Genomic DNA, 24,630 nt, shown 5'->3' on the forward strand with positions numbered 1-24,630 from the left:
CTTTAGTTCAAATAAGCCAGTTTTGCTGGAGAAAAGGTTTTAGGAAGCCTTCACAGGCTTGGTTTATTCTCCATCAAACATGCTCCTTCCTCTTAATTCATAAAGGTACCCCTCAAATGCCACTGTACTCAGGACATTCAGCCTTTCCAAGTAAAAACTACAGAGTATTCAACAAGATTTTCACAGTGGTCTCAGCTTAGTAATTGCCCTTCTTCTTAGAATCTAACATCATCAGCACACTCAAACACTGAAAACAAAACAAACAAAAACCTGGTATCAAAACTATGGGACAATCCCCCAACATCTTAAATGTTGGTAAAAATGTGCCTGCTTTCACCTTTCTTTCCTAAGGCTACGCAGGCCAGGCTGTGCTTGGCAAGGTCCCAGGAAAGCACTGGGCACATCCTTCCTTCATCAGATAATCTGGGCACATGACATCAGGTTCCTTCAGGCCTCTCGGACTCAGGCAGTCTGCTGGGACCATGGTTAAGATCTTTCAGGCCTCCAGCTCGACAGCCACACCAGGCTATCCTGCCTAAGAGGACCATCCACATTGCCCATTAGCCTTGGCAGGAAGCCCAGTTTATACTGGAGATTCTTAACATGGAAAGCATATGATCTATGACACACTGACTTGTCAAAGTCCCCAAGTCTGTCACACCGTATCTTTCACTTCAGAAGGTTTTATTCTGCTCATGACAATGGGAAATTATTCTGTAAAAGTGAATTAGCTGAGTAAAAAATATGACGTAAAATTTCTGACATCTCAGAAAGGCAGAAAAATAAGAGAAAGTGGAGTTTAAAATGATCCTAATTAATGATATAGATTCCCTCACAGCACATCAAATATATAAAAAGAAAATATAAAATTAATTTAAGAATTAGTATACCTTGCCTATTTGGAAAACAACTAAAAACAAAACAAGACCACAGAGTGGCTCATTATTTTCATATCCTGGAGGGGGATATAAATTATTATTCAAGGAAGAGAAGCAAGTGTGGTGATGTTTTGTGTCTAGCTGAGAACTAAAGAGTTGGGGCTTGCTTTATACGGCTCTTGTGTTTGGGCCTGTATTCAGGTCCAGAGATCCCTAACAGGTGCCCTGACATCACTTAGCCATGCCAGAACTGAGGATGACAACTTCTGTTTGAACTGATTTCACACTGATTTTTTTCTCTTGGTGATATTGCTGATAGCAGGAGGTAGTATATTATTCCCATTTGATAGATGAAGAAACTGAGGCACTGACAGATTAAATAAAAGTATTTGTGGTCATCAGGTCACGACAAAGTTGTCCTAGAACCCAGCCTCCTGCCTTCCAGTTCCCCAAGCTTGCCTTACAGTCCAGGTTTCTCTTTTCACTGGAAACATCTCTATTCTACTTAAGACTCATGGTGGTCCTTTGCTCTCAAGATTCATTTTCACTGTAAAGTTTTACAGTTGCACATAATTCGTGTGTCTGGTTGTTTCACCCATGATATACACTGCTTGTATTGAAGAAGCAGGGTGATCTATACTATGGGTTATTTCTTTAAAAACCAATTATCTGAGAAAACCTCAAATCACATGCAATCAACTACCAAAGAATTAACCTTTTCTCCTTAGAAACTCCCTTCCCTGAGCACTCACACAAGCACAGTCAGTTCATCAATCTCTTTATGTAAATAGCAGTCATGCAACAAGGGAGGAGGTCTGTTTATTATTTTTGATCCTGTTTTTGCTTCTGGCAAAATTTCACAAACAGCAGAAGTTGGCAGAACATTGATATTTTCTTCTGACTGGCTACTGTTCTCCAGCTACAAGCGCAGAGCACAACTGCGACTATTCTGGTCTGCAGGCCTCAGCCATGACTGAGGTCAAAACTGCGAAATTTGGAGGGAAAAAAAAATCTCCATCCAGGGCTTCTGTTTGGAAATGGAAACCCTGGTTTAACATAGGCTTTCCTTCCAGTATAGAACTGGTGAGTTAGAGGTCTAGAGTCTGGAGAATACCACAGGTCTGACCTATTTCCCACCTGGATTCCCACCTGCAAAGGCCCACGGTGAAGATCACGTGAGCCACTGAGCTCCGGGGCCCTAAGAACCCTGGGGAAACCTGCGGGCCTACAACATCTACCCTCAGCACTTTCTAGGAAGAAGCGTGGCATTTTGCAGGATCAGAAGTAGGGAAAGGAGGTTGGGGGTTGAGGAATCTGTTCTTTCCCTCTGTTATGCTTGCTCCTACCTAATCTTGCTAGATTCCTTGCCAAAGGCCAAATGCTGCTGCCCCAACGTTTACTTTGGACAAAGCGTCCATGATGAAGAGCAGCCAGCCCTCAACAGGGTGGCAGGAGGGCAGTTAGTATGCAGGATGATCACGAGAAACTGCTGCTGGTTTTGGAGGTAAAGTCCTCCAACAACCTGAGGGGCTGGTTGAGCCCAGGGCTGGGGGTGGGGGTAGGGGTGCAGGGAACAGACAAGGTCCAAAGTGACGATAAAAACAAAACACGCTGCTTGGATCCAGGCAGACTCGTTTACATAATTGTAAGGCTGCTGGAGTTTTCTGCAGTGAATGACGTGGGCTTCAGAATCACACAGACTTGAGTTAAAAGCCCAGCTCTGCCACCTACTTGCTGGGAAACTCTGGGAAAGTTACCTAACTCTCCGAGTCTTTGCTTACTCATCTGAAAAATGAAGGCCTGTAAGTGTAAGGCCTTGAATGTTAGGCCTTCCTAGTAAATTTAACTCTCGTGTCTTCATGAAAATTAAATGAAATAGTAATATATGTGCTGAAAACAGTCCTGGGTACCTAATAGGGAACCCTCAATAAATGTGGGTATAAGTATACTGTTAGTGTTTTGAAATTTTTGTAAACATTTCAAGAGCTAAAATTTGAGCCATAAAATTTATAAAAAGTCAAGCCATCAATCCCAGACCCGAATATTTGATCTAAATGCATAGAAACATTAGTAAACTCTGTCGCCTCTCCATGACAAACCCCGACTTACACTTTCCTTTTCACTTGGGTGACCCAGTGGAAAAGTTCTGCTCAGCCCAGAAGGCATGGCTCGCCCGTACCGCGGGACACAGCTGCGTAGACTCCAACAGTCAGAAGGCAGCGTGACTGACAGTTAATGAGCTGAAAAGAACCTGTCTCCATTCCATGTCATTCCTGCCTTATGGAACAAAATAGAATAGAAGCTGCAGTGTCCACAGAGAAGTCAAGTAACCAACGATGGGACACAGAGACAAGAGAGAGAGGAGAAACCTCATGTGAAACAGAAATAGAATGGCTCCACAAAACAGTGTCAATTATAGAGCTGGAGGTGAGGAAGTAATTTTACTCTACGTGGAAGGGGGAAAGAAAAAAGCTGGACTCTGAAACCATCTCTACCCTACCAGTTAGTTAATGTTTTACAACCATATTGCTCACTGCCAAGTTTCCTCATTAGATCAAGTGAGTCTATATTTATCGATAGAGTCCACTCACGGAAATGTGCTTTGCCGTACAGCAACACCAAGTGAGAATTAATCTGCTTCCAAAGGAACAACTTGGGAAAAGGAGACTGGAAACATTTCAAAGTAGGAAAGTTGCATGTGTATCTGTCAGGTCTCTGAAAGATTCCAGGGAACACGGCTTCCTAATTTGAGATGATTAGGACTATCTTACACACTTATTCAAAACGACAGTGCACATGGGCCTGCTCCACAAACTCATGCATTCTACCAGTGAACACACTACAATTATAATAGCTCTGCAGGGTTTCCAGGATGCCATATGTAGACATCAAATATTTAATCTTACAAGACAAGGCTTCTACAAAGTTCAAGATTAACATTTTAGTTAATGTTGTTTAGTTATTATTAATAACTGTTATTAATAACTAATCTTGTTTAGTTATCAACATTTTAGTTTACCAAAATGGAGGAGGACCTAAGACTACATATAATCCATAAACAAATGAAGCAAAAGAATCCATGTTGACTTAGTCCATTCAACTCTTAAGGACAAATTTCCACAAATGTTAATGATCACATTCATATGCAGTCTTTCATCATGGAGGAATTCAACAATTATGAAGAACAGCCCTCAATGAAAAGGAATGAAAGTCTTAGATGAAATGGGCAATGAAGGCCTCTTAAATAACTTGTTTGAATTAGTTTGAGAAACAGAGTGCTTAATTTTCAAATTGCCAACTGGTCATTAGAAAGTTTATTTACATTTTACGGCATTTCTTTTCTATGAATTCCTCTGTGCAGAGACCACTGTAATACTGAAGTTTCTACAAAATTAAGAAAAATCTCAGTTAACTCGCAAGTGGTAAAGAACCCACTTGCCAATGCAGGAGACATAAGAGACTCAGGTTCAGTCCTTGAGTCAGGAAGATCCCCTGGCAGAAGGGCATGGAAATCCACTCCAGTATTCTTGCCTGGAGAATCCCATGGACAGAGGAGCCTGGCAGGCTACAGTCCATAGGGTCACAAAGAGTCAGACATGACTGAAGCAACTTAGCAAGCACAGAGTTAATAGTTTAAAAAAATCACATGATGACAGGGGAACTCATATATTACAGATAAAGCCATCAGCTCTGTAGATATAACCATCTACAGACTGGCCAGTGAGGCTTGTCTAGAACCTTGCTCCCACCCCTCCCCACTCCCACCCTGATGACCTCCCTGGCCTTCACTCCAGTCTAGCAAAAGCACAGCCCCCTTTCCCCCAGCACTGCTGCTCTCTCTCCTCTTCACAGTTTACCACCAAGTCGTTTCCAGAGCCAGGAACATCTCCTGCCTCTTTTATTGGCGGAAGGTGGGGATCAACAGACTTTGCTATTTATCTTTATGAGCTGAAACTCAGCCTAAACCCACCACTTCAGGTCAGTTCAGGGCAACTGAGAGAGTAACTGCTGTGCCCAGGAAACCACAACTGGGAATGACAATGATTTTCATTATGGCTTAAGATAAAAAACAAAATAATAACAACAACCCCTCTGCCCCCCTCAACACATACACCTTTTGTTTCAGATTTTGTAGGGGACACTTTCTGAGGACACAAAAAATGGGGCAGTAGATAGATATGCCTGCCTTAGCAAACTTGGTATACAGGACATAATTTATTCATTTGCTCATACAGTACCTTGAAGGGCCAAATGTACATGGATGTTTGCTTACTATATTTTCTTATATTGAGCCCTAGTCTTTAGATAAGAATGGTTGGAATGCGATTGTCATTGGAATTGTGAGTCTTTCTTATTTCTTATAGCGATTTTAAATATTATAGATAATTTGGGGATAGTAAAACTTTCAGAGGAAAATGATTTTATGACTACTGTATTTTTCTTTCCAGTGTGCCCTCTGGTGAATACAAATGTGTATGAAATGCCGCTGTTCACTTATAGAGATGGAATACTAATCAAAGGTTCTTGGCATCCATATGCATGATTTTTGAAATTACCAGGAAGAGGAGAGTAGGAATGCAGGGAGAGAATGCCTTCTTCAGCTCAAGATACTGACATGTAGATTAGTTATTTGGTGACTGCCAGCTCCTTTACAATCTCCACTCTCTCCTCTACGTGTTTTATCAGAATGTTAGAGATGTGGCAATGCAAAACACTGGCATTTTAGTCAGCTAAGCCTGTCAGACCTCTACAATTGTTAGGATTCCTATGGTTTGTGAGGGAAGTCACTTGAGAGCCTAGCAAGACATTTTAGATGTATTTCTATTGATTTCTTTTTTCTAACAGCATCAGCATGTTCTCTATTTTTAAGTCATTTTCTAACCATTCCATTTAAATTCCTTTTGACCCTAAGCTTCTCCAAAATAAGAGAATTCATGTCTTTTCAAATAATAGTGTATCCATTTTCATAGTAATCTGTGTCTACCCTGCCCTACACTGCACCATTCTACAGTGATTGCCATGACCCTGTATGACTTTACGGCATAGGGACTTGGGTGACACGATATGGACTAATTCTTCATGCCTTCTGTTGCAGCCTCTTGATATTCTGTGGATTTCGCTCAAAAAGCATCAGTCATAATGCAGATGTTAATCCGTTATCTCTTGCCAGCAGGAGGGAAAAAAACAAAAAAAAAAAACCTTAAGAATATCTGTAGTCTTCACGGAAAACTTGGTAAGTTGCTTATACAACTGGACCAAACAGATTTTACTATTAAAAATGACCTATTATCTATCAGGTCACTTTATTCTGTCGTTCTGAGAGGGACATTATGTAACCAAGGATACAACTGGACCCTGAGTTAGAAATTGACTCTGAGCCACCAGGGAGAATTTGCGACCCCTAAAGAGTTTCCTGTTTCTTTCCTGTGGGGCAGTGACTCTACTTCCCAGCAGTAATGGAATATTCTGAATCAGCTGCTATAATGCCGGACCCTTTTGGAACTCAACTAGAACTTTGGCTTTATTGTAGGTTAGACAGATCCAGAGCTAAAAAGCAACCATTTCTTTCTTCTGGCCCAGTAGAATGTATTTTGTAGGGTTACTTGAAGATTATTTGTACTATTATTATAATGATTAACTCTGCCCATATACCTATCCCTTCAGTTTTCTGCTGGGCAAATGTGCAGAGGCCACCTAATCAGGTTAGGATCTTCCTTTTTATTTTCATGAAAGATATCCTGCATTTACCCAGCTGATTTTTAAAGTATATGGAGTTGGCCTTATTTGAAAACAGAATACTTGCAATGTTACTCTGTAAGATATAATCTCAAAGTATTAATTCATGCAAGAAATATGTTCAAAGAAAATGATCTGAATGAACCACCTGGCCCTGCACTTTCCTAAACCAGACTTTCCAAAATGTGTTCCTTGGGGAACGTGGGTTTCACATGTGTCACTTCCTGGTATCCAGTAAAAAATGGTTTAATGATGAAATATGTGAGTTTAAACAAGGTTAAATTACTTTCTGCAGGGTTTCTCTGAGCCTTTCATAAATATGAATTTCCAAGAAAGGAAAGGGGATGTAGTTTTTCTCAAAATTACTTAACCGCAAAAACTTCTTCCTCCTGACTATCCATCTGTCTAAGTATCCATCCATCCATCCATCCATGTTACTAGAGTTCTCAGACACAGCGAAATTGTCTCCAGTTTCCATGCTATTTCTAGGTCAAGCCAGGGAATCAGAGGATTACATACTGAACCTCCCTGTTGTGAGCCGCCCACTCCATCCTCAAATAGTTTTACTGAATTAAAATTTATTGTTATGCCCCTACTTTCACTGTAGGATGCTGTAAGGGGTTTGCTATTGAATCCATTGTAAGAATGTTAAAAGGCACAATGGGATTTTTTTATGAGAAACTGCTCCTGTATACCAAGTCCCAGGGAAAGCTGTGCTGCTATGTTTTTACCTTACGGACATGGAAAATCTTCCCTGATCATGTTTTCCTCTTTCCTTAGATTAGGAAGCCTCAAGCTAAACCTGCAGCATGCTTTTAATAATTATTCAGGGCCTTACATTATAAATTTTTATATAATATCTCTATCTATCTCTTTTTATCTTATTAATTGACCTACTTAAAACTCAACATTCAAAAAATGAAAATCATGGCATCTAGTCCCATCACTTCATGGCAAATAGATGGGGAAACAATGAAAACAGTGACAAACTTAATTTTCTTGGGCTCCAAAATCACTGCAGATGGTGACTGCAGCCATGAAATTAATAGAAGCTTACTCCTTTGAAGAAAAGCTATGACCAACCTAGATAGCATATTAAAAAGCAGAGACATTATTTTGACAACAAAGGTCCACCTAGTCAAAGTTATGGTTTTTCCAGTAGTCATGTATGGATGTGAGAGCTGGACCATAAAGAAAGCTGAGTGCTGAGGAACTGATGCTTTTGAACTGTGGTATTGGAGAAGACTTTTGAGAGTCCCTTGGACAGCAAGGAGATCCAACCAGTCAATCCTAAAAAGAAATCAGTCCTGAATATTCGTTGGAAGGAGTGATGCTGAAGCTGAAACTGTAATACTTTGGCCACCTGATGTGAAGAACTGACTCACTGGAAAAGATCCTGATGCTGGGAATGATTGAAGGCAGAAGAAGGGGATGACAGAGGATGAGATGGTTGGATGGCATCACTGAATCGATGGACATGAGCTTGAGCAAGCTCCTGGAGTTGGTGATGGACAGTGCTGCAGTCCATGGAGTTGCAAAGAATAGGATGCAACTGAGCGACTGGACTGAACTGAACTGAATCAACCTACATTTTTCCTTTTCACCAGATTTATCTTTTTAAAAACTGAGTTGCATCTTCTCTGAACTACCTCAAATCCTTTAAGAAAATGAGGTAGAATGTAAATTAATATACAATGTCTTTACCCACACCAAAATCATATTCAGATTGCCCCTGAGGAGAGACAAGATGATTTTCACATGATCCTCATTTCATTCAAAGATCTGGTGAGCAACGCATGATTATCTTCTTGTGTCTTCTTCCCTAGTCTCAGCACCTCATTCTCACAGCTAATGAGACGCAGTGACAGAGCACACGATCATCTGTTCCCCTAGATTTCCACCAATGTATTCTCCTCTATGTGGGCTCAGTGGTAAAGAATCCTGCCTGCCGATGGTTCAGTCCCTGAGTTGGTAAGATTTCCTGGAGGAAGAAATGGCAACCCACTCCAGTATTCTTGCCTGGAGAATCCAATGGACTGAGAAGCCTGGTTGGCTGCAGTCCATGGGGTCGCAAAGAGTCAGGCACAACTGAGCAAGCATGCATTTTCCTTTCTATAGGAAGTTTACTAAAACCCACTTGTTTTCTGTCTAAGTAAGTCTGAGCTGTCAATTGCTCAGACCACTACTGGTGATTTTCTTTCTTTCCCCCCCCAACTTGTGCTTCCAATTGGCCATGGTTAGCTTGCTGGGGAAACGGGGAACCTTGTTTTATAAGAGTTAACCAGTGCCCCAAATTTACTAAGAATTAAAGCACTGATTATGGGATGGGGAGGGGGAGAAATGAGGAAAAAATCAATCAATGAATTTCTGTTCACTTCAATTAATGTCACAAAATCTGCATCTGGGAAGAGTGTTTATAAGTTCAGAACTAATAAGCTCAGTGGAGTGTAGCCATGAAAGTCACAATTTGGTTAAAGTTAAACTCTCAAGTTTTATATGTATACAAGCATATTGTTCTTTGATAATTTCCTTCTAGTTCTTATTTCTTGACTGCTCACAGTTTTACTATGTGATGATTTTTAAAATGTTATTCAAACTTAATTGACTTAATTCACTTAACAGATTTTCCTGGACTTCTGGTTGAATAGTGTCCTTTCTGAACAGGCCCTTCAGTCCACCAGCACAGAATAGAAAGAGGCTCTGATTTCATGAAATGTGAATTTCTGACAGTATTTTTTTTAAAGAACTTTTGACCAGCATGACTGACACATTCTTACCCTGTTTTCAGTGTTCCATCTGTCTTTCTGTGGGTGTATTCATCCTCTATTTCTGAAAGTAGTTGACTAAGAGAATGCTAAGCACAGAGAAAGGGCAATTCCAAAAAAAAAAAAAAAAAGCTAGAAAATTATTTAATTTTGGCTGATGCTGCTCAGTTGGTGGAGGTCTCTTATACCAGGGATGAGCAATGCCACCACTTAGGTTGGGCAAATCCCCAAGATATCATTTGATGGGCAAATCCCCAGCATATCATTTGACTTGATAGAGGCATGAGAGTGAATACATCATTAATGCCCAGTTTCATTCCCTGTGAACATAAAAATGGCAGTTTATTCTACTCTAGTTGAGTTCAGGGGCTATCTCTAAAAATAGTCTCAGATAAAAAGTCAATGAAAGTGCAAGTCCAATTTTCACTAATTCTCCTATTAGTGAAATTTCTACATTCTACATTTTCTGTCAAGAAGAGAGGTGGGTTTTTTTTTTTTTTTTTTTTTTTTTTTTTTTTTTTTTTTTTGTGAGCATGGGGGTATACAACTCTGTGATCTCTACAATCCTTGTAAGAGGCCAGGCATTACAATAACTCTATGGTACAGTCCAGGACTCCTGAGAAAGAAAGGTTTTACAAGTTTCTTTATAATTATAACTAACCTTTACAGTTACAGCTTATACTGACATTTAAATAGTCCACAAGACAGGACATCCTAATGTTCCTAGTAAATTGATAATGAGAGCGTTAAACAGGTAACAAAGAAGCATGCCTGGGTAGATGTTGAATGACACAATAAGGAAAATGTAAATAAGCATCATCTTTCTCTTAAGGAATAAGCTGTGATCACAGAATCCTAGAATTTTAGAGATGATGGGAACTTCACGTTTATTTAATTCAAACTCTTTCATTTTATGGAAGAAGAAAAGAATGGCCCAGAAAAGTTGTTACTTTCCCCAGATCACACAATTAATTAGCATCAGAAGTAGAATTAAAATCTGACTTCCATTTCACTATTTCCTTGACAAGATGTAGAAAAATTAGAAGTCATTGATTTCTTCCACATTAGATTGCTGCTCTGTTTCCCTTTTGGGTTTTGTCACTCTGGATTTAAATTTCCCAGCTTTATGCACTCTAGTTCAAGGAGTTATTGACTCAACCACAGAAAGATCCTGAGAACCAGAATCACAATCTGACCATCTCATTTCCTTGTCAAGAAATGAAGGCCCAGTGAAAGTCTGAAACTTGCCACAGCAAAAGAATGAGAGAGTGTCTAGACAGAGCCTGCATCCCTGTCTCCTCTTTTTTCCAGAGTTCAGTGGACTTTATTGCAATCAGGTCCATTTCATGCTATTTAAGGCATTAACATATTTTTTACATTTAATAGCATGATGAATTCTTTCACAAAGCAAGTAATCACACTTATATATCTGCCTCAATTTGAATTTTCCTAGTAAGGTGTATGTGTACAGACTTAAGCATGGTGCACATGTAGCCAATAAATTGTAGCCATCTAATGACATAAAATCCCCACTCTCCCCTTCCATGGCCTAACATGCTCTTCCTCCACCTCCTTTGCATCCTCCCTCTTGTCCACTCCAAGTGCCTGCCTGAGAGGGAAATAAGGACCATTATTATTTCCATCCTCTCTCCCTGTAACAATTTCCCCATTGATTCAGCAAGACTGTGGGGTAAGGACTATAAGCAATATGACTTACATGATAAGTTTTTACTCTGCAAAACAACATTCTATTTTAAACATTGCTTCTCCTTTTAATTGGATTTAAGACTCCAGAACTAAAGAGACAGCTACAGAAATGGTGCATGTATATTTTGGAGCATACCCTAAGATGAGCAAGTTTAGATTCATCCTGGGTTTTAGCAACTCATTCTGATCCTATGCATCATCAAAGATTCCTTTATTTCCCTTCTTTGTTTTTCCCTCCCATGAGTGGATCGACTGCTGAATCATGTCCATGCCATTCAATGATTATCTCATTGTAATGAGGTCAGAGAGGAGCAACTTACTCCTGTTTGCACTGTTCCCAACAGCCATGAAAGACTATGTCTTCATGCCCCCAAACTGTATTAATACAATGCCCAATCTTTCTTGAAATATCCATAGCAGAGTAATGAAAACCATTTTAGTGAAGTGGCTGTCATTTCAAGATACCAATAAGTGAGCTACAAAAACTAATAATGCTATTAATTTAATATGCACTTGATAAGCTTTAACTGAATGACTGTAGGCCATTAGTAAAATAACTAGACATCATGTACTATTGGGTACTAACTGCTCAAGGAAGGTAAAACACATAGTGCTTTGTTCCACCAGAGAAATAGGACCTGACTGGAAGTCTCATGGTGATTCTATAATATGGTTCAGTGCTATATCCTGAGCAGAAAAGATTGAAATATACAGTTCAGAAATCAACCACAGGTTCGGTAGTTTAACCCTCACTATAAAAACTAAAAAATGGTTTAGAGTATGATTGAGCATGGTCTCTACAGATACATTCAAATACCAGTTCTTACTATGTAACATTGGAGAAATTAATTAAACTCTATGTACTTCTGTTTTCTCACCTTTAAAATGGGTATAATAATAGTACTCACCTACAAGGATTTACTTTTTGAGGATAAAATGAATTGAAATACATAATATAAAACCCTCAGAGCAGAACATGATACATTATAAATGTTCAGTCAATATTCTCTACTATTACAGTAAACCAATGTATTCATACAGTAAACCCAGTAAAATCATTTTGCTTCTGCTTTCTCAAAGTCTTATGATAAAATTGCACATTGTATTAGTAACTCACCACTTAACTCATTATTAACAAATAACAAGCTCCTAATCATTGGAGTGTTGGAATTCTTTCATGCTTTACCTATGATCCTGTCACTTAATTTTTAGGCATTCATTAGCTTCAAATATTCCACTGCCCAGCATAAAAAAAAAAAAGTAAGAATGCTCAAATTTTCTAATTAGACAAAATGAAACACTGACACAGAATACACTTTCAACAATCATACATGTGTTCATAACGTCTCAAGTCCTTACTGGAAAAATAATCTTCATTCCAGAAAGAACATCAATAATTTTTAATGAAATAAATCACTATAACTTAATTTAAGCAGATTTACAAAGATATTTCAAATTATTTGTATGCAATGTTTCTAACATAATACACTTTATGAGCATGCTGAAGAACATTTACAGAGCACAGACTATATAAGCCATCAAACTGTCACCAAACATTTATTGAGCCCCTGTGTCCATAATGATGATGATGTCTGGTAAAGCACTATTGTTAGAAATCTCTAAAACTAAAATGGAGCTGGCTTTTATTCTAAGCCTAGTGTATTTTTAAATCAAGCCACAGGGAAATGATTACTTTTGTTTCTATTCAACCAAGACCTGCACACAGAGTTTATGGAATGACATAATATCCTTCCTGAAATCAGACCGGTATGTAGGACCAGTATCCTTCACACATAACCAGTTCCTGAACCTTTAAAAACAAATCCTAATTTCCAAGGAAACAATCTCATCAAATGCTGCTCACTAGAATACATATTGTTCCTTTTGGAAACATTACAATAAGATTTTCATGATTACGAACCCCAGCTTCCCCTCTAAAATTCAATATAATCTTAAACTCATTTAAGTGGAAGTTGTATTTTTATAACAACTCTAGAAAATCCTGGTCAATTTATGTATCACCAATATAATAATTTAGCTATTTAGTTAGTCTGCAAGGGGCTGGTTATAAACTTCATAAATATATTGTATATGTGTAGGTATGTGTGTATGTCTTTTAAATGGGCAACTGAAGTTTCTTAGGAATGCTCATCTTTCTACTCTATACAAACCTATCCTAAGATAAATAGCACATTTTAAACTATTTCTGGAGCATGAAGAGTTTTTGTGATTTTTTTCCCCCCTTGAGAATAAAAAGGGACATCTAGCAGCTTGTAATCAGTATCCTCTCCTGTCTGCCTTACAAAGCTGGTGCTTCTGTCACAAGATTTGTTTTGAGGTTAGCAGACACCTTTATCTTTTACCAGAAGAACAATATCAACAAATCAGTGGTAACTGCTGACATAAACGTACAAATAGGCAGAGAATGTGATTTTGGTTGTCAGCCCAAGGGCCTTAAGAATAGAATTTTAAACTTCTCCCTTCACTAACAGTGTTCTAAAGAATCTTGGCAGGGTGGAAGTTAGTTCTTTCTGCCCCCTCTCCTAATTAAATAAACAAGTGTCCAAGTTTTAAGTGTGACAGAGTGTGAGGAACCTGCTGAAAAGCTCCTAAAATCCGTACTGAGGAAACCTGTCTCATTTATTCTGTAGACACACATTAAGTTTTGGAAACTGATGGTTCACTGTCCCATCCTGAAGTTTTCTGTGGACTTTACCGTTGAGTTATGCGGCAGCTAAGTGCTGTCACTGTTTGCTTAAAACGGCAGCCTGGAAGTTATTTCTGAAAGGTATGCGCGCCGTGGCATAGAAATCCATATCTTGTAAAGTGAAAACAGTCATTTTAAAAAATGGGGTTAGCATGAAAGAGAGCCCATAGAAATCAGAATTAGCAACAGCCTTCCGCTACCAGCGACTCACCTTGTTGAATTTTAGTCACTAGCTGATGGCGTGCTAGAATCCGGCTCATCCTGTAAGGAGAGCGTCTCGTAGTCTGATCAAATCGCAAATACATCTCCTGGCCCTCAGGTGTCATGGCATTTAGATAGTAGCAACCTGAAGCTGGGGTCCGGGGTCCCTGACTCAACATCCCGGCAGACTTTCTTCTGCCCCCTCAGTCTGCCCTTGTGGCGGTTTCCGTCTGCCTCCAGCCTCAGTCACTGAGCGAGGCACCCAGCCCGGCAGAGCGCAACAGACCCAGCGATTTAAAAAAAAAAAAAAACGAAAAAGGAGTGCCAGGAGCCACAACTCAGAATTCCAGCCCTCGGCTCTCACGTGACCTCGCAGACCCAATCGCAGGGAGGCAGGAGACGGGACGGGACGCGCCCGGCCGCAAGCCCCGGGAGAGGCAGGTCCCGCAGATCTGATCGCGGCGCAGTGCGGGAGGCCCACGCGAGCACTGCCCTGCCCTCCCTGGCCTGGCCTGCCTTCGAGTTGACGAAGCCGGGAGAAGCGGCACTCACTGAGAGTTCAAAGGAAAAGAGAGAGGGAGGAGAAAACGGCCTCAGAAGGAAAACAATGCCTGGGCACGGGAAAAAAGCTTTCTGGTGTTGAAGGTTAGGGAAAGCACGCTCGCCTTCTCCCGGGCAGCTGCAGCCCAGCCGGGTAGAAGATGGGTGTGACTAACGACGTACGCGAAAAGCCGCTTCACATAAGCATAAAGCTCTGAGTATAAATTACCACCCTTCATTACAAAGAAATAAATAAAGCTTTTCCAGTGAAGAGTAAGCTTGAGATGCTTTAACGCCCTGAGTAAACACACTCCAGGCCCCTGACCCTCGGCATGGGAGGTTGAGAGCTCTTACGGAGGAGACTGGCAGAGGTCAGCGTCTTTGTTGAATATCTACCCCTTTAAATTTTCCACTTCCCCAATTTTTTAACCACCCAGAGGCAAAATATTGATATTTTGAAAGTACCTGTCGCATTTAAGACACTGCCAGGAATCACTGTAAAAATGCAGATTCACGCAAAGCTGCTCTCACCAAGCTGCTTGCGATCAATAGAGAAGTTATGCAGAAGTGCTAATACAGGCTTACAGGAAAGGCGCCTCAAAAAGACACAAGAGCAATGTTAGAGGAATCAATATTATTTTTGACTGAGGTCATGAGAGCAGGCCACACAGAGAAAGAGACCTTTGGGTGGGATTTGGAAAAAAAAAAAGGGTGGGATTCTGACAAGTAGAGCCTGAGGAGGGTCTGTGCCCACATGTGTGGAGATCTGGAACCAGAGTGTGTGTTTAAGGAAACTGCCAGTAATTCCACTTGGCCATATCTGAGTATACATATGGGAATAATTAGCATTTTCCCTCTATTTTTTTCTCTCTAATATTGTTTGATGTGAAGAGGAAAAAAAAAAATCCATAGAAAACATGTTATCAAATTCTGAGCCTGTGGCTGAAGGAATAAAGTTCTTTGAAAAAGAGGCATATGGCCAAGTTGTTCTTATAGTTGGCTGACTCAAACTTAAATATAGCTTGGCCTGGGATTTCGAATCCTAATAATGAAAAACTCTCAATTGAAAGTTCAACAGGGCTTAAATTAGGGCCTTGATTCTTGCTGTGTGTGTCAGACCTAACGTCTTTCCCTGTGGAACCGTCTGCAATTCTGGGAAACAGCTCATTTCGCATAAATATCTTACTAGGTAAAAGTGAAAGTCACTCAGTTTTGTCTGACTCTTTGTCACCCCATGGACTGCAGCCTGCCAGGCTCCTCTGTCCATAAGTGGCAAGAATACTGGAGTATTCCAGTACTCCAAAAATATTGGAGTACTCCAGAATACTGGAGTGGGTAGCCGTTCCCTGCTCCAGGGGATCTTCCCAACCTAGGGATCGGATTGAACTCAGGTCTCGCACATTGCAGGTGGATTCTTTACTGTCTGAGACACCAGGGAAGCCCTATTAGGTAAATGAACACCTTAATAAAGATCCCTTGGACCTTCACTGGAATATATTCTCTCTCATAGCAATTGTGAACCTCTTCTGATAATCATACAAAGAGGAGGTAAGGGTCAGGTTTTCAAGTCAGCATTGATACAGGAAAGAAAAGGAAGCTCTCATGAGTCATGGTGTTCTTTTTCCATTTTTATTTAGGATTTGATCAGAGTTTTTCTACTCCAAGGGATCTTTTGTGGACAGTGAAAGGGATCTAATATCTAGTGCCGCTTATGCAGGAAGCCTGGGCATGCATGGCAGAAAGGCTTAGCACTCCACTGCAGTATTAGATACTTTGGAGGTCTACTCCCCCAGCTCAGATCCAGCACTGGCTTCTGTCTGATGGAGATAAAGATGTCAGCCACCTTGTGTACACCTTTTGGTTTGATAGTCTAGTGCTGAGAACGTCCTTGCTGTAAATACCCACCAGTTATTACTTTTCAATGGGAGAGTATAGAAGAGTAGAGAGAGCAAGAAGAAAGGACCTTGCAAACCTTGGATATGTTCTGGAAAACCAAGCAAAGGGAAGGAAACACAGGAAATGATATATAGTTGCTTTCAGGAAGCAACAGTTAGAACTGGACATGGAACAACAGACTGGTTCCAAACAGGAAAAGGAGTACCTCAAGGCTGTATATTGTCACCCTGCTTATTTAACTTATATGCAGAGTACATCATGAGAACGCTGGACTGGAAGAAACACAAGCTGGAATCAAGATTGCCGGGAGAAATATCAATAACCTCAGACATGCAGATGACACCACCCTTATGGCAGAAAGTGAAGAGGAACTAAAAAGCCTCTTGAAGAAAGTGAAAGAGGAGAGTGAAAAAGTTGGCTTAAAGCTCAACATTTCAGAAAACGAAGATCATGGCATCCAGTCCCATCACTTCATAGGAAATAGATGGGGAAACAGTTGCAGCAGTGTCAGACTATTTTTTTGGGTTCCAAAATCACTGCAGATGGTGACTGCAGCCATGAAATTAAAAGACGCTTACTCCTTGGAAGGAAAGCTATGATCAACCTGGATAGCATATTCAAAAGCAGAGACATTACTTTGCCGACTAAGGTCTATCTAGTCAAGGCTATGGTTTTTCCAGTAGTCATGTATGGATGTGAGAGTTGGACTGTGAAGAAGGCTGAGTGCTGAAGAATTGATGCTTTTGAACTGTGGTGTTGGAGAAGACTCTTGAGAGTCCCTTGGACTGCAAGGAGATCCAACCAGTCCATTCTGAAGGAGATCAGCCCTGGGATTTCTTTGGAAAGAATGATGCTAAAGCTGAAACTCCAGTACTTTGGCCACCTCATGCGAAGAGTTGACTCATTGGAAAAGACTCTGATGCTGGGAGGGATTGGGGGTAGGAGGAGAAGGGGACAGAGGATGAGATGGCTGGATGGCATCACTGACTCGATGGACGTGAACTCCATGAACTTGATGGACGTGAGTCTGAGTGAACTCCGGGAGTTGGTGATGGACAGGGAGGCCTGGCGTGCTGCGGTTCATGGTGTCGCAGAGAGTCGGACACGACTGAGCGACTGAACTGAACTGAACTGAACAATTAAAAAAAGACGGACCATTCCCAGTACCAACCTTGTAGTTTAATACTGATGTGGCTGCATTTAAAAAATAAATAGGAATGATTCTTACTAAAGCACTGCAGTATATCCTGGCCAGGTTACCATTTGAAAAAATCATAATGCTTCCTTTGCACAATAATGAACACATGAATACTGAAACTCTTGAGGTGTTTTGTTCTGAAAACATCAAGAGCATAATTATGTATTCTTTGATATATGTAAACAGATACAAAATGTGAAACATAGTATTTCATAGGAGATGGCAATGAAGAACAAGAATTTTATGCAAATTAGAGGAAAAAGGGAATCTGAATTCCCTGAGTAAAAGACAGACAACTTAGAAGACAGCCCAATTTCTCTAAAAACCAGTCTGAGTAAAGGGATCTATGAAGGATCATGTATAACATCTTTTTCTTCCCTGTGTCACATCCAACTTATTTTTTTATGGTTAAAGTGTGTGTATGCTCAGTCGTTTCTGACTCTTTGTGACCATATGGATTGTGGCCCACCAGGCTCCTCTGTCCATGGGATTTTCTCGGTAAGAATACTGGAGTGGGTTGCCATTTCCTCCTCCAGGGGACCTTCCCCACCCAGGGATTGAACTTCTGTCTCCTGCATCTCTTGCATTGTCAGGCAGATTCTTTACTGCTGCGCCACCTGGGAAGCCCATTGGTTAGAGTAGTATCTACAAATCTATACAACTGTTCACCATGGTTTTGCCATTTTGTGTGTTCAGAACCATATTTAAGGCAGGTAAGTAACATTATTTTCTCATTAGCATCATTAATATCTTATTTTATGCTAATGTTTTGCTATGAATCCTAAGCTCTTTCAATGCATCCTTTTATCATTTGGCCCCAGTGTTAAAAGAATCACCACTGGGTGGGCAGTTCTGCTTGTTGTAAATGTAAAATCAAGAAACTGCTGATAATTTTCCCTGGGCTGAAATGTTCTCCATGCGTCTCGTGGACAGAGGTTTTCCTCTTCACTGGTGAGTGAGTGGGTGAGGACCAAACGAATCGGAGAGGGAGAGAGTGCTGAAAACCCAAGATGCTGGATTTCCTCCTTTCCAGTTCCTTCAAAAGTGAGGAAAATGGATGGTACTAGTTTTTAGTTTTCACCTACTTTTCCTCTTTCCTAATTTGGTCATTAAGAACAATCTTCCCTCAGACTATTCAGGGATGGGATAAACAAATCAATATTGGAAACCAACAAGAACAGTGAACAGGGGAATGGAAAAGGGAGAGTGGGTAACAAAGCTAAGAACCCACTGGGTGCTAACCCTTATGCCATTTACATGTCACATCTTTAATTAATCTCCATGGAAACTCTCTGTGCTATCCTATAGATATGATTTTGTCAAAAAGGAAATTAAGACTCACAGAGGTGAACAAATGTCCCAGGTGATACAGCGACCAAGTGTAGAGCTTCTGTGTATCTCCAAGCTGATGATGTTTTAACTCTTTCCACTATTACACACGAGGGACAGGAAAGGGAAAACTGTGGCACTAAAAGGGTGCTGGGGAAATTGGATAAGGGAGAAAATTTTAGGAAGAATATACTGAAAATCATCTTAATCCTATTTAATTGTATGTGATGGAAATATGGGTATAGGGTAACTAAATTCTTGCAGTGGTTGAGATCGAGGTGCCGTTAGAGTAACACACACAGCCCAGAGCCTTTAATTAGACCAGTGAGAACTATGCACTGCTTCTGGAGTAACTTCAGACTGAGAGCTAGAGATCCACCCATTCCTTACCCAATCCTACAGTGAAGAGGCAGCCTGACGGCCTCTCTGTATAACAACTCTCTTCTGAAGGGTAGACTGAGAGCTAGAGATCCACCCATTCCTTACCCAATCCTACAGTGAAGAGGCAGCCTGACGGCCTCTCTGTATAACAACTCTCTTCTGAAGGGTAGGCTGTTTGCCCTCTGCTTTCTACTCGTCCTCAAGACTAACTCTGCATATTGGCTGGCCTCTTCGATGGCATTTCTTCCTAAGGCAAACACTCCAAATACAGCCAAAACTCTGAAATTTGACTTCTAAACAAAACTTTTGGTATTTAAAAATTTTAAATCTTTTGATAAATGATCCCAGATTAGCGCTCAACAGAATTTTGTGTCCATGTGGCAGAAAGTGAGGAGCACTTTTACAGAAGCCAGGAATGTCTCATTGTGCTTTCATCTGTCTGCTGCTCCTTCTGTTCCTTCATGCACATTCCAGCCTCCTCATCAGCCTGTTCAGAGGGCGCCAAGGCAGTTCTGCCAAGTAGGAAAATGTTTGAGATACAAGTGGTTGGTGGAAAGAAAGCAGAACCAATCTGGAGGGTTGCTTTTGAAACTACTTGAATCCAAAGGTTGTGGTTTCATATCAAAGCTTCCTGTGGGCTCTCAGGCTCATTTCAAGAATTTCTACCAGTTGATTTGTGATGTATGTGCCCCATTTTTTGTCAATAAACCTTTCCAATATGCATACATCACAGGCCTGATGACCAGTGCAAGCAAGCCGGGATATTAACATTCACAGCCATGACCAGGACCGTGCACAAAAGGCTTCATTCTCTTCTGATTCAGTTTTTCCACCTTGGGCCATGTCTCTCACTTGAAGTCCAGATCTTATTGCAAAAACTTCTGGGTGGTAATAGATTTCTTTTTTTTTTTTTTGGTCCAGCCCTCGTTGCTCTCTTTAGTTAACTTCATCTCTGTAGGCCTTTCAGAGCGCATTCTCTGCCCTCATTCCATCCTCTGGGGATCCAGCCATCAGATCTAGTTCATATGGCCAGCAATTTGGCCTGACTTGTCCTGGGCTCACTGCCTACACGCATCCATTTCAGCCAAACCAAAATTCTTTCAGTTTTATAAGTTGTTTCAAAGATCTGGAACTGTGTGCTTTCCTACTCTTTCACCCTGTCAAAACCTACTGCCTTCAGAAACAGTTTCATGACTAATGCAAAAACTTTAGTATTAACGGTCATGTTAATACCTGTAAATATTGGTTATGTGACACATTAATTAGATTAGATTGTTACATGCTAATATGGAGTCCATCTGTTCAACTATTATGCACATAATGTTTTTATATCTTGGATTTGGAAAAGATATTAAAAATCTTCCAATTCAACCACCCAATTACGATACAAGTCATGGTCAGATCAATGAATGAATGTTCTACCCAACAAATATGAAGTGTATTACCTCACTGAGGACTACAAGCTATTTAAGAAAGATTTGCTTATAATTTCAATCCATTGGTTCTAATTCCATCATTTGGAATTAGGACAAATCTGTTCCTTCTTCCATGTGCCTGTTCTTCAGATATTTTTAGAAAACCAACCTCTTATAAGACTCTCCTTTCATAGGTTAAACATTTTCCATCAAACCACACAACTTCTAACTATTTAGCAAGCTGACGGCTGTCTTTTGGATCTGCTCCAGTCTGTCAGTATCTCTTTAAAAATACTGTTCTTACCCTAAACTTAAGCTCTAGACATGGCCAAGCAGAACAGTATATGGTACAGGGTGTGGGTACCTCCTGCTCTCAGGGGATTGCACTCTTGTTGATCCAGTCTGAGATAATGAGAGGTTTTATTTTTTTAATTTATATTTACTCAATCATTAATTCAGCATGGTATTAATGTGAATTAATTAATTAATGCCTGCACAGCACTGCAGTAAGTATGAAAGATACAATGGTGAATGCGATGTATTTGTCCTTGTCTCAAGGGACAGTCTGGCAGGGAAGACAGAAAAAAAAAACCTCACTATTACACGAATGTTAAGTGCTATGTGGGAAGCTGTCTCTATCACCTCAGACTATGTTACAGTCAACATAAGTGCTGTTTCTGTGTTTCCATAAGATCTGTTGTTAAATGAGTGTTCTCTATCCTATAATCAACAATTGACCTTTCAAACTTAAGAGCAGGTTTTTAAGCTTATTAAAATTACTGTTGTGTTGTTGTTTAGTCAATAAGTCATATTCGACTCTTTGCAACACCATGGACTGTATACGGCCACGTTCCTCTGTCTGTTGAATTTTACAGGCAAGAATACTGGAGTGGTCTGCCATCTCCTCATGCAGGGGAATCTTACTGACCCCGGAATCAAACCGTCATCTCCTGCGTCCCTGACATTGGCAGCTGGATTCTTAACCACTAGCATCACCTGTGAAGCCCCAAGGAATTATTGACACTTTTAATTCCTGATTTTCTCTTCCAACAGTTTTCATTTCAGTTCAGTTCAGTCGCTCAGTCGTCTCCAACACTTTGTGAGCCCATGGACTGCAGCACACCAGGCCTCCCTGTCCATCACCAACTCCCGGAGTTTACTCAAACTCATGTCCATCAAGTCAGTGATGCCATCCAGACATCTCATCCTCTGTCATCCCCTTCTTTTCCTGCCTTCAATCTTTCCCAGCATCAGGGTCTTTTCAAATGAGTCAGTTCTTCGCATCAGGTGGCCAAAGTATTGGAGTTTCGGCTTCAACATTAGTCCTTCCAATGAACATTCAGGACTGATTTCCTTTAGGATGGACTGGTTTGATCTCCTTGCAGTCCAAGGGACTCTCAAGAGTCTTCTCCAACACCACAGTTCAAAAGCATCAATTCTTCAGTGCTCAGCTTTCTTTATAGTCCAACTCTTACATCCATACATGACTATTGGAAAAACCATAGCTTTGACTAGATGGACCTTTGTTGGCAAAGTAATGTCTCTGCTTTTTAATATGCTGTCTAGGTTGGTCATAACTTTTCTTCCAAGGAGTAAGCATCTTTTAATTTCATGGTTGCAGTCACCATCTGCAGTGATTTTGGAGCCAAAAAAAAAAAAAAGTCTGTCACTGTTTCCACATCTATTTGCCATAAAGTGATGGGACCAGGTGCCATGATCTTAGTTTTCTGGTTGAGCTTTAAGCCAACTTTTTCACTCTCCTCTTTCACTTTCATCAAGAGGCTCTTAAGTTTTTCTTCACCTACTGCCATAAGAGTGGTGTCATCTGCATGTCTGAGGTTATTGATATTTCTCCCTGCCATTTTGATTCCAGCTTATGCTTCATCCAGCCCAGCGTTTCTCATGATGTACTCTGCATAGAAGTTAAATAAGCAGGGAGACAATACATAGCCTTGATGTACTCCTTTTCCTATTTGGAACCAGTCTGTTGTTCCATGTCCAGTTCTAACTGTTGCTTCCTGATTTCTTTTGCTTACAGATTTCTCAAGAGGCAGGTCAGGTGGTCTGGTATTCCCATCTCTTGAAGAATTTTCCACAGTTTATTGTGATCCACACAGTCAAAGGCTTTGGCATAGTCAATAAAACAGAAATAGATGCTTTTCTGGAACTCTCTTGCTTTTTTGATAATCCAACAGATGTTGGCAATTTTATCTCTGGTTCCTCTGTCTTTTCTAAATCCAGCATGAACATCTGGAAGTTCAGTTCATATACTGTTGAAGATTGGCTTGGGGAATTTTGAGCATTACTTTACTAGTGTGTGAGATGAGTGCATGTGGTAGTTTGAGCATTCTTTGGCATTGCCTTTGGGATTGGAATGAAAACTGACTTTTCCAGTCCTGTGGCCACTGCTGAGTTTTTCAGATTTGCTGGCATATTAAGTGCAACACTTTCACAGCATCATCTTTCAGGATTTGAAATAGCTCCACTGGAATTCCATCGCCTCCACTAGCTTTGTTAGTAGTGATGCTTCCTAAGGCCCACTTGACTTCGTGTTCCAGGATGTCTGGCTCTAGGTGAGTGATCACATCATCGTGATTATCTGGGTCGTGAAGATCTTTTTGTATAGTTCTTCTGTGTATTCTTGCCATCTCATCTTAATATCTTCTGCTTCTGGTAGGTCCATACCATTCTGTCCTTTATTGAGCCCATCTTTGCATGAAATGTTCCCTTCACATCTCTAATTTTCTTGAAGAGATCTCTAGTCTTTCCCATCCTATTGTTTTCCTCTATTTTTTTCACTGATCACTGAGGATGGCTTTCTTATCTCTCCTTGCTATTCTTTGGAACTCTGCATTCAAATGGGTGTATCTTTCCTTTTCTCCTTTGCTTTTCGCTTCTCTTCTTTTCACAGCTGTTTGTAAGGCCTCCTCAGATAGCCATTTTGCTTTTTTGCATTTCTTTTTCTTGGGGATGTTCTTGATCCTTGTTTCCTGTACAATGTCATGAATCTCCATCCATAGTTCATCAAGCACTCTGTTTATCAGATCTAGTCCCTTGAATCTATTTCTAACTTCCACTGTATAATCATAAGGGATTTGATTTAGGTCATACTTGAATGGTCTAGTGGTTTTTCCTACTTTCTTCAATTTAAGTCTGAATTTGGCAATAAGGAGTTCATGATCTGAGCCACAGTCAGCTCCCAGTCTTGTTTTTGCTGACTGTATAGAGCTTCTCCATCTTTGGCTGCAAAGAATATAATCAGTCTGATTTTGGTATTGACCATCTGCTGATGTCCATGTGTAGAGTCTTCTCTTGTGTTCTTGGAAGAGGGTGTTTGCTATGACCAGTGCATTCTCTTGGCAAAACTCTATTAGACTTTGCCCTGTTTCATTCTGTACTCCAAGGCCAAATTTGCCTGTTACTCCAGGTGTTTCTTGACTTCCTACTTTTGCATTCCAGTCCCCTATAATGAAAAGGACATCTTTTTTTGGGTGTTAGTTCTAAAAGGTCTTGTAGGTCTTCACAGAACCGTTCAACTTTAGCTTCTTCAGCTTTACTGGTTGGGGTATAGACTTGGATTACCATGATATTGAATGGTTTAATACAACAGTTTAATCCTGCTTTGTTCTTTAAGGTAGCCAGTGAAAGTACCTACACTCTAAAAGTATAAAATAAACAGTTAAGTGTGCTTGGAAAAAGGTAAAGGATGGGTGGAAACATTAAGAAAGCCAAGTTTACAGACACACAAGTCACACAACCCTGCATATTTGCAGGAGGTGGCTAAAAATGTGGCTTAAGATTCCTAACAGACAAGACAAAAAGGAAATGAGATCAATTATGAGATTCAATATATCCATAATATAAAAACAGGGCAGTT

At 40.4% G+C, this 24,630-nt stretch overlaps 1 protein-coding gene across 5 annotated transcripts in view; it reads right to left on the reverse strand.

Moving 5' to 3' along the window:
- Positions 1-24,630, reverse strand: part of STARD13 (StAR related lipid transfer domain containing 13) — a 381,403-nt gene that overhangs the window by 152,786 nt on the left and 203,987 nt on the right. For 2 of the 5 annotated variants that reach the window (XM_018056641.1, XM_018056639.1), the window contains exon 1: positions 14,005-14,282. The exons of the other annotated variants lie outside the window; for them this stretch is intronic. In XM_018056641.1, coding sequence (XP_017912130.1) covers positions 14,005-14,173 — 169 coding nt within the window. In that variant the 5' untranslated portion in view covers positions 14,174-14,282. Of the gene's footprint in view, positions 1-14,004; positions 14,283-24,630 lie in introns of those variants that run through there. 5 annotated transcript variants of the gene reach the window in all.

This window comes from Capra hircus, chromosome 12, assembly GCF_001704415.2.
Source record: "Capra hircus breed San Clemente chromosome 12, ASM170441v1, whole genome shotgun sequence".
NCBI lineage: Eukaryota > Metazoa > Chordata > Mammalia > Artiodactyla > Bovidae > Capra > Capra hircus.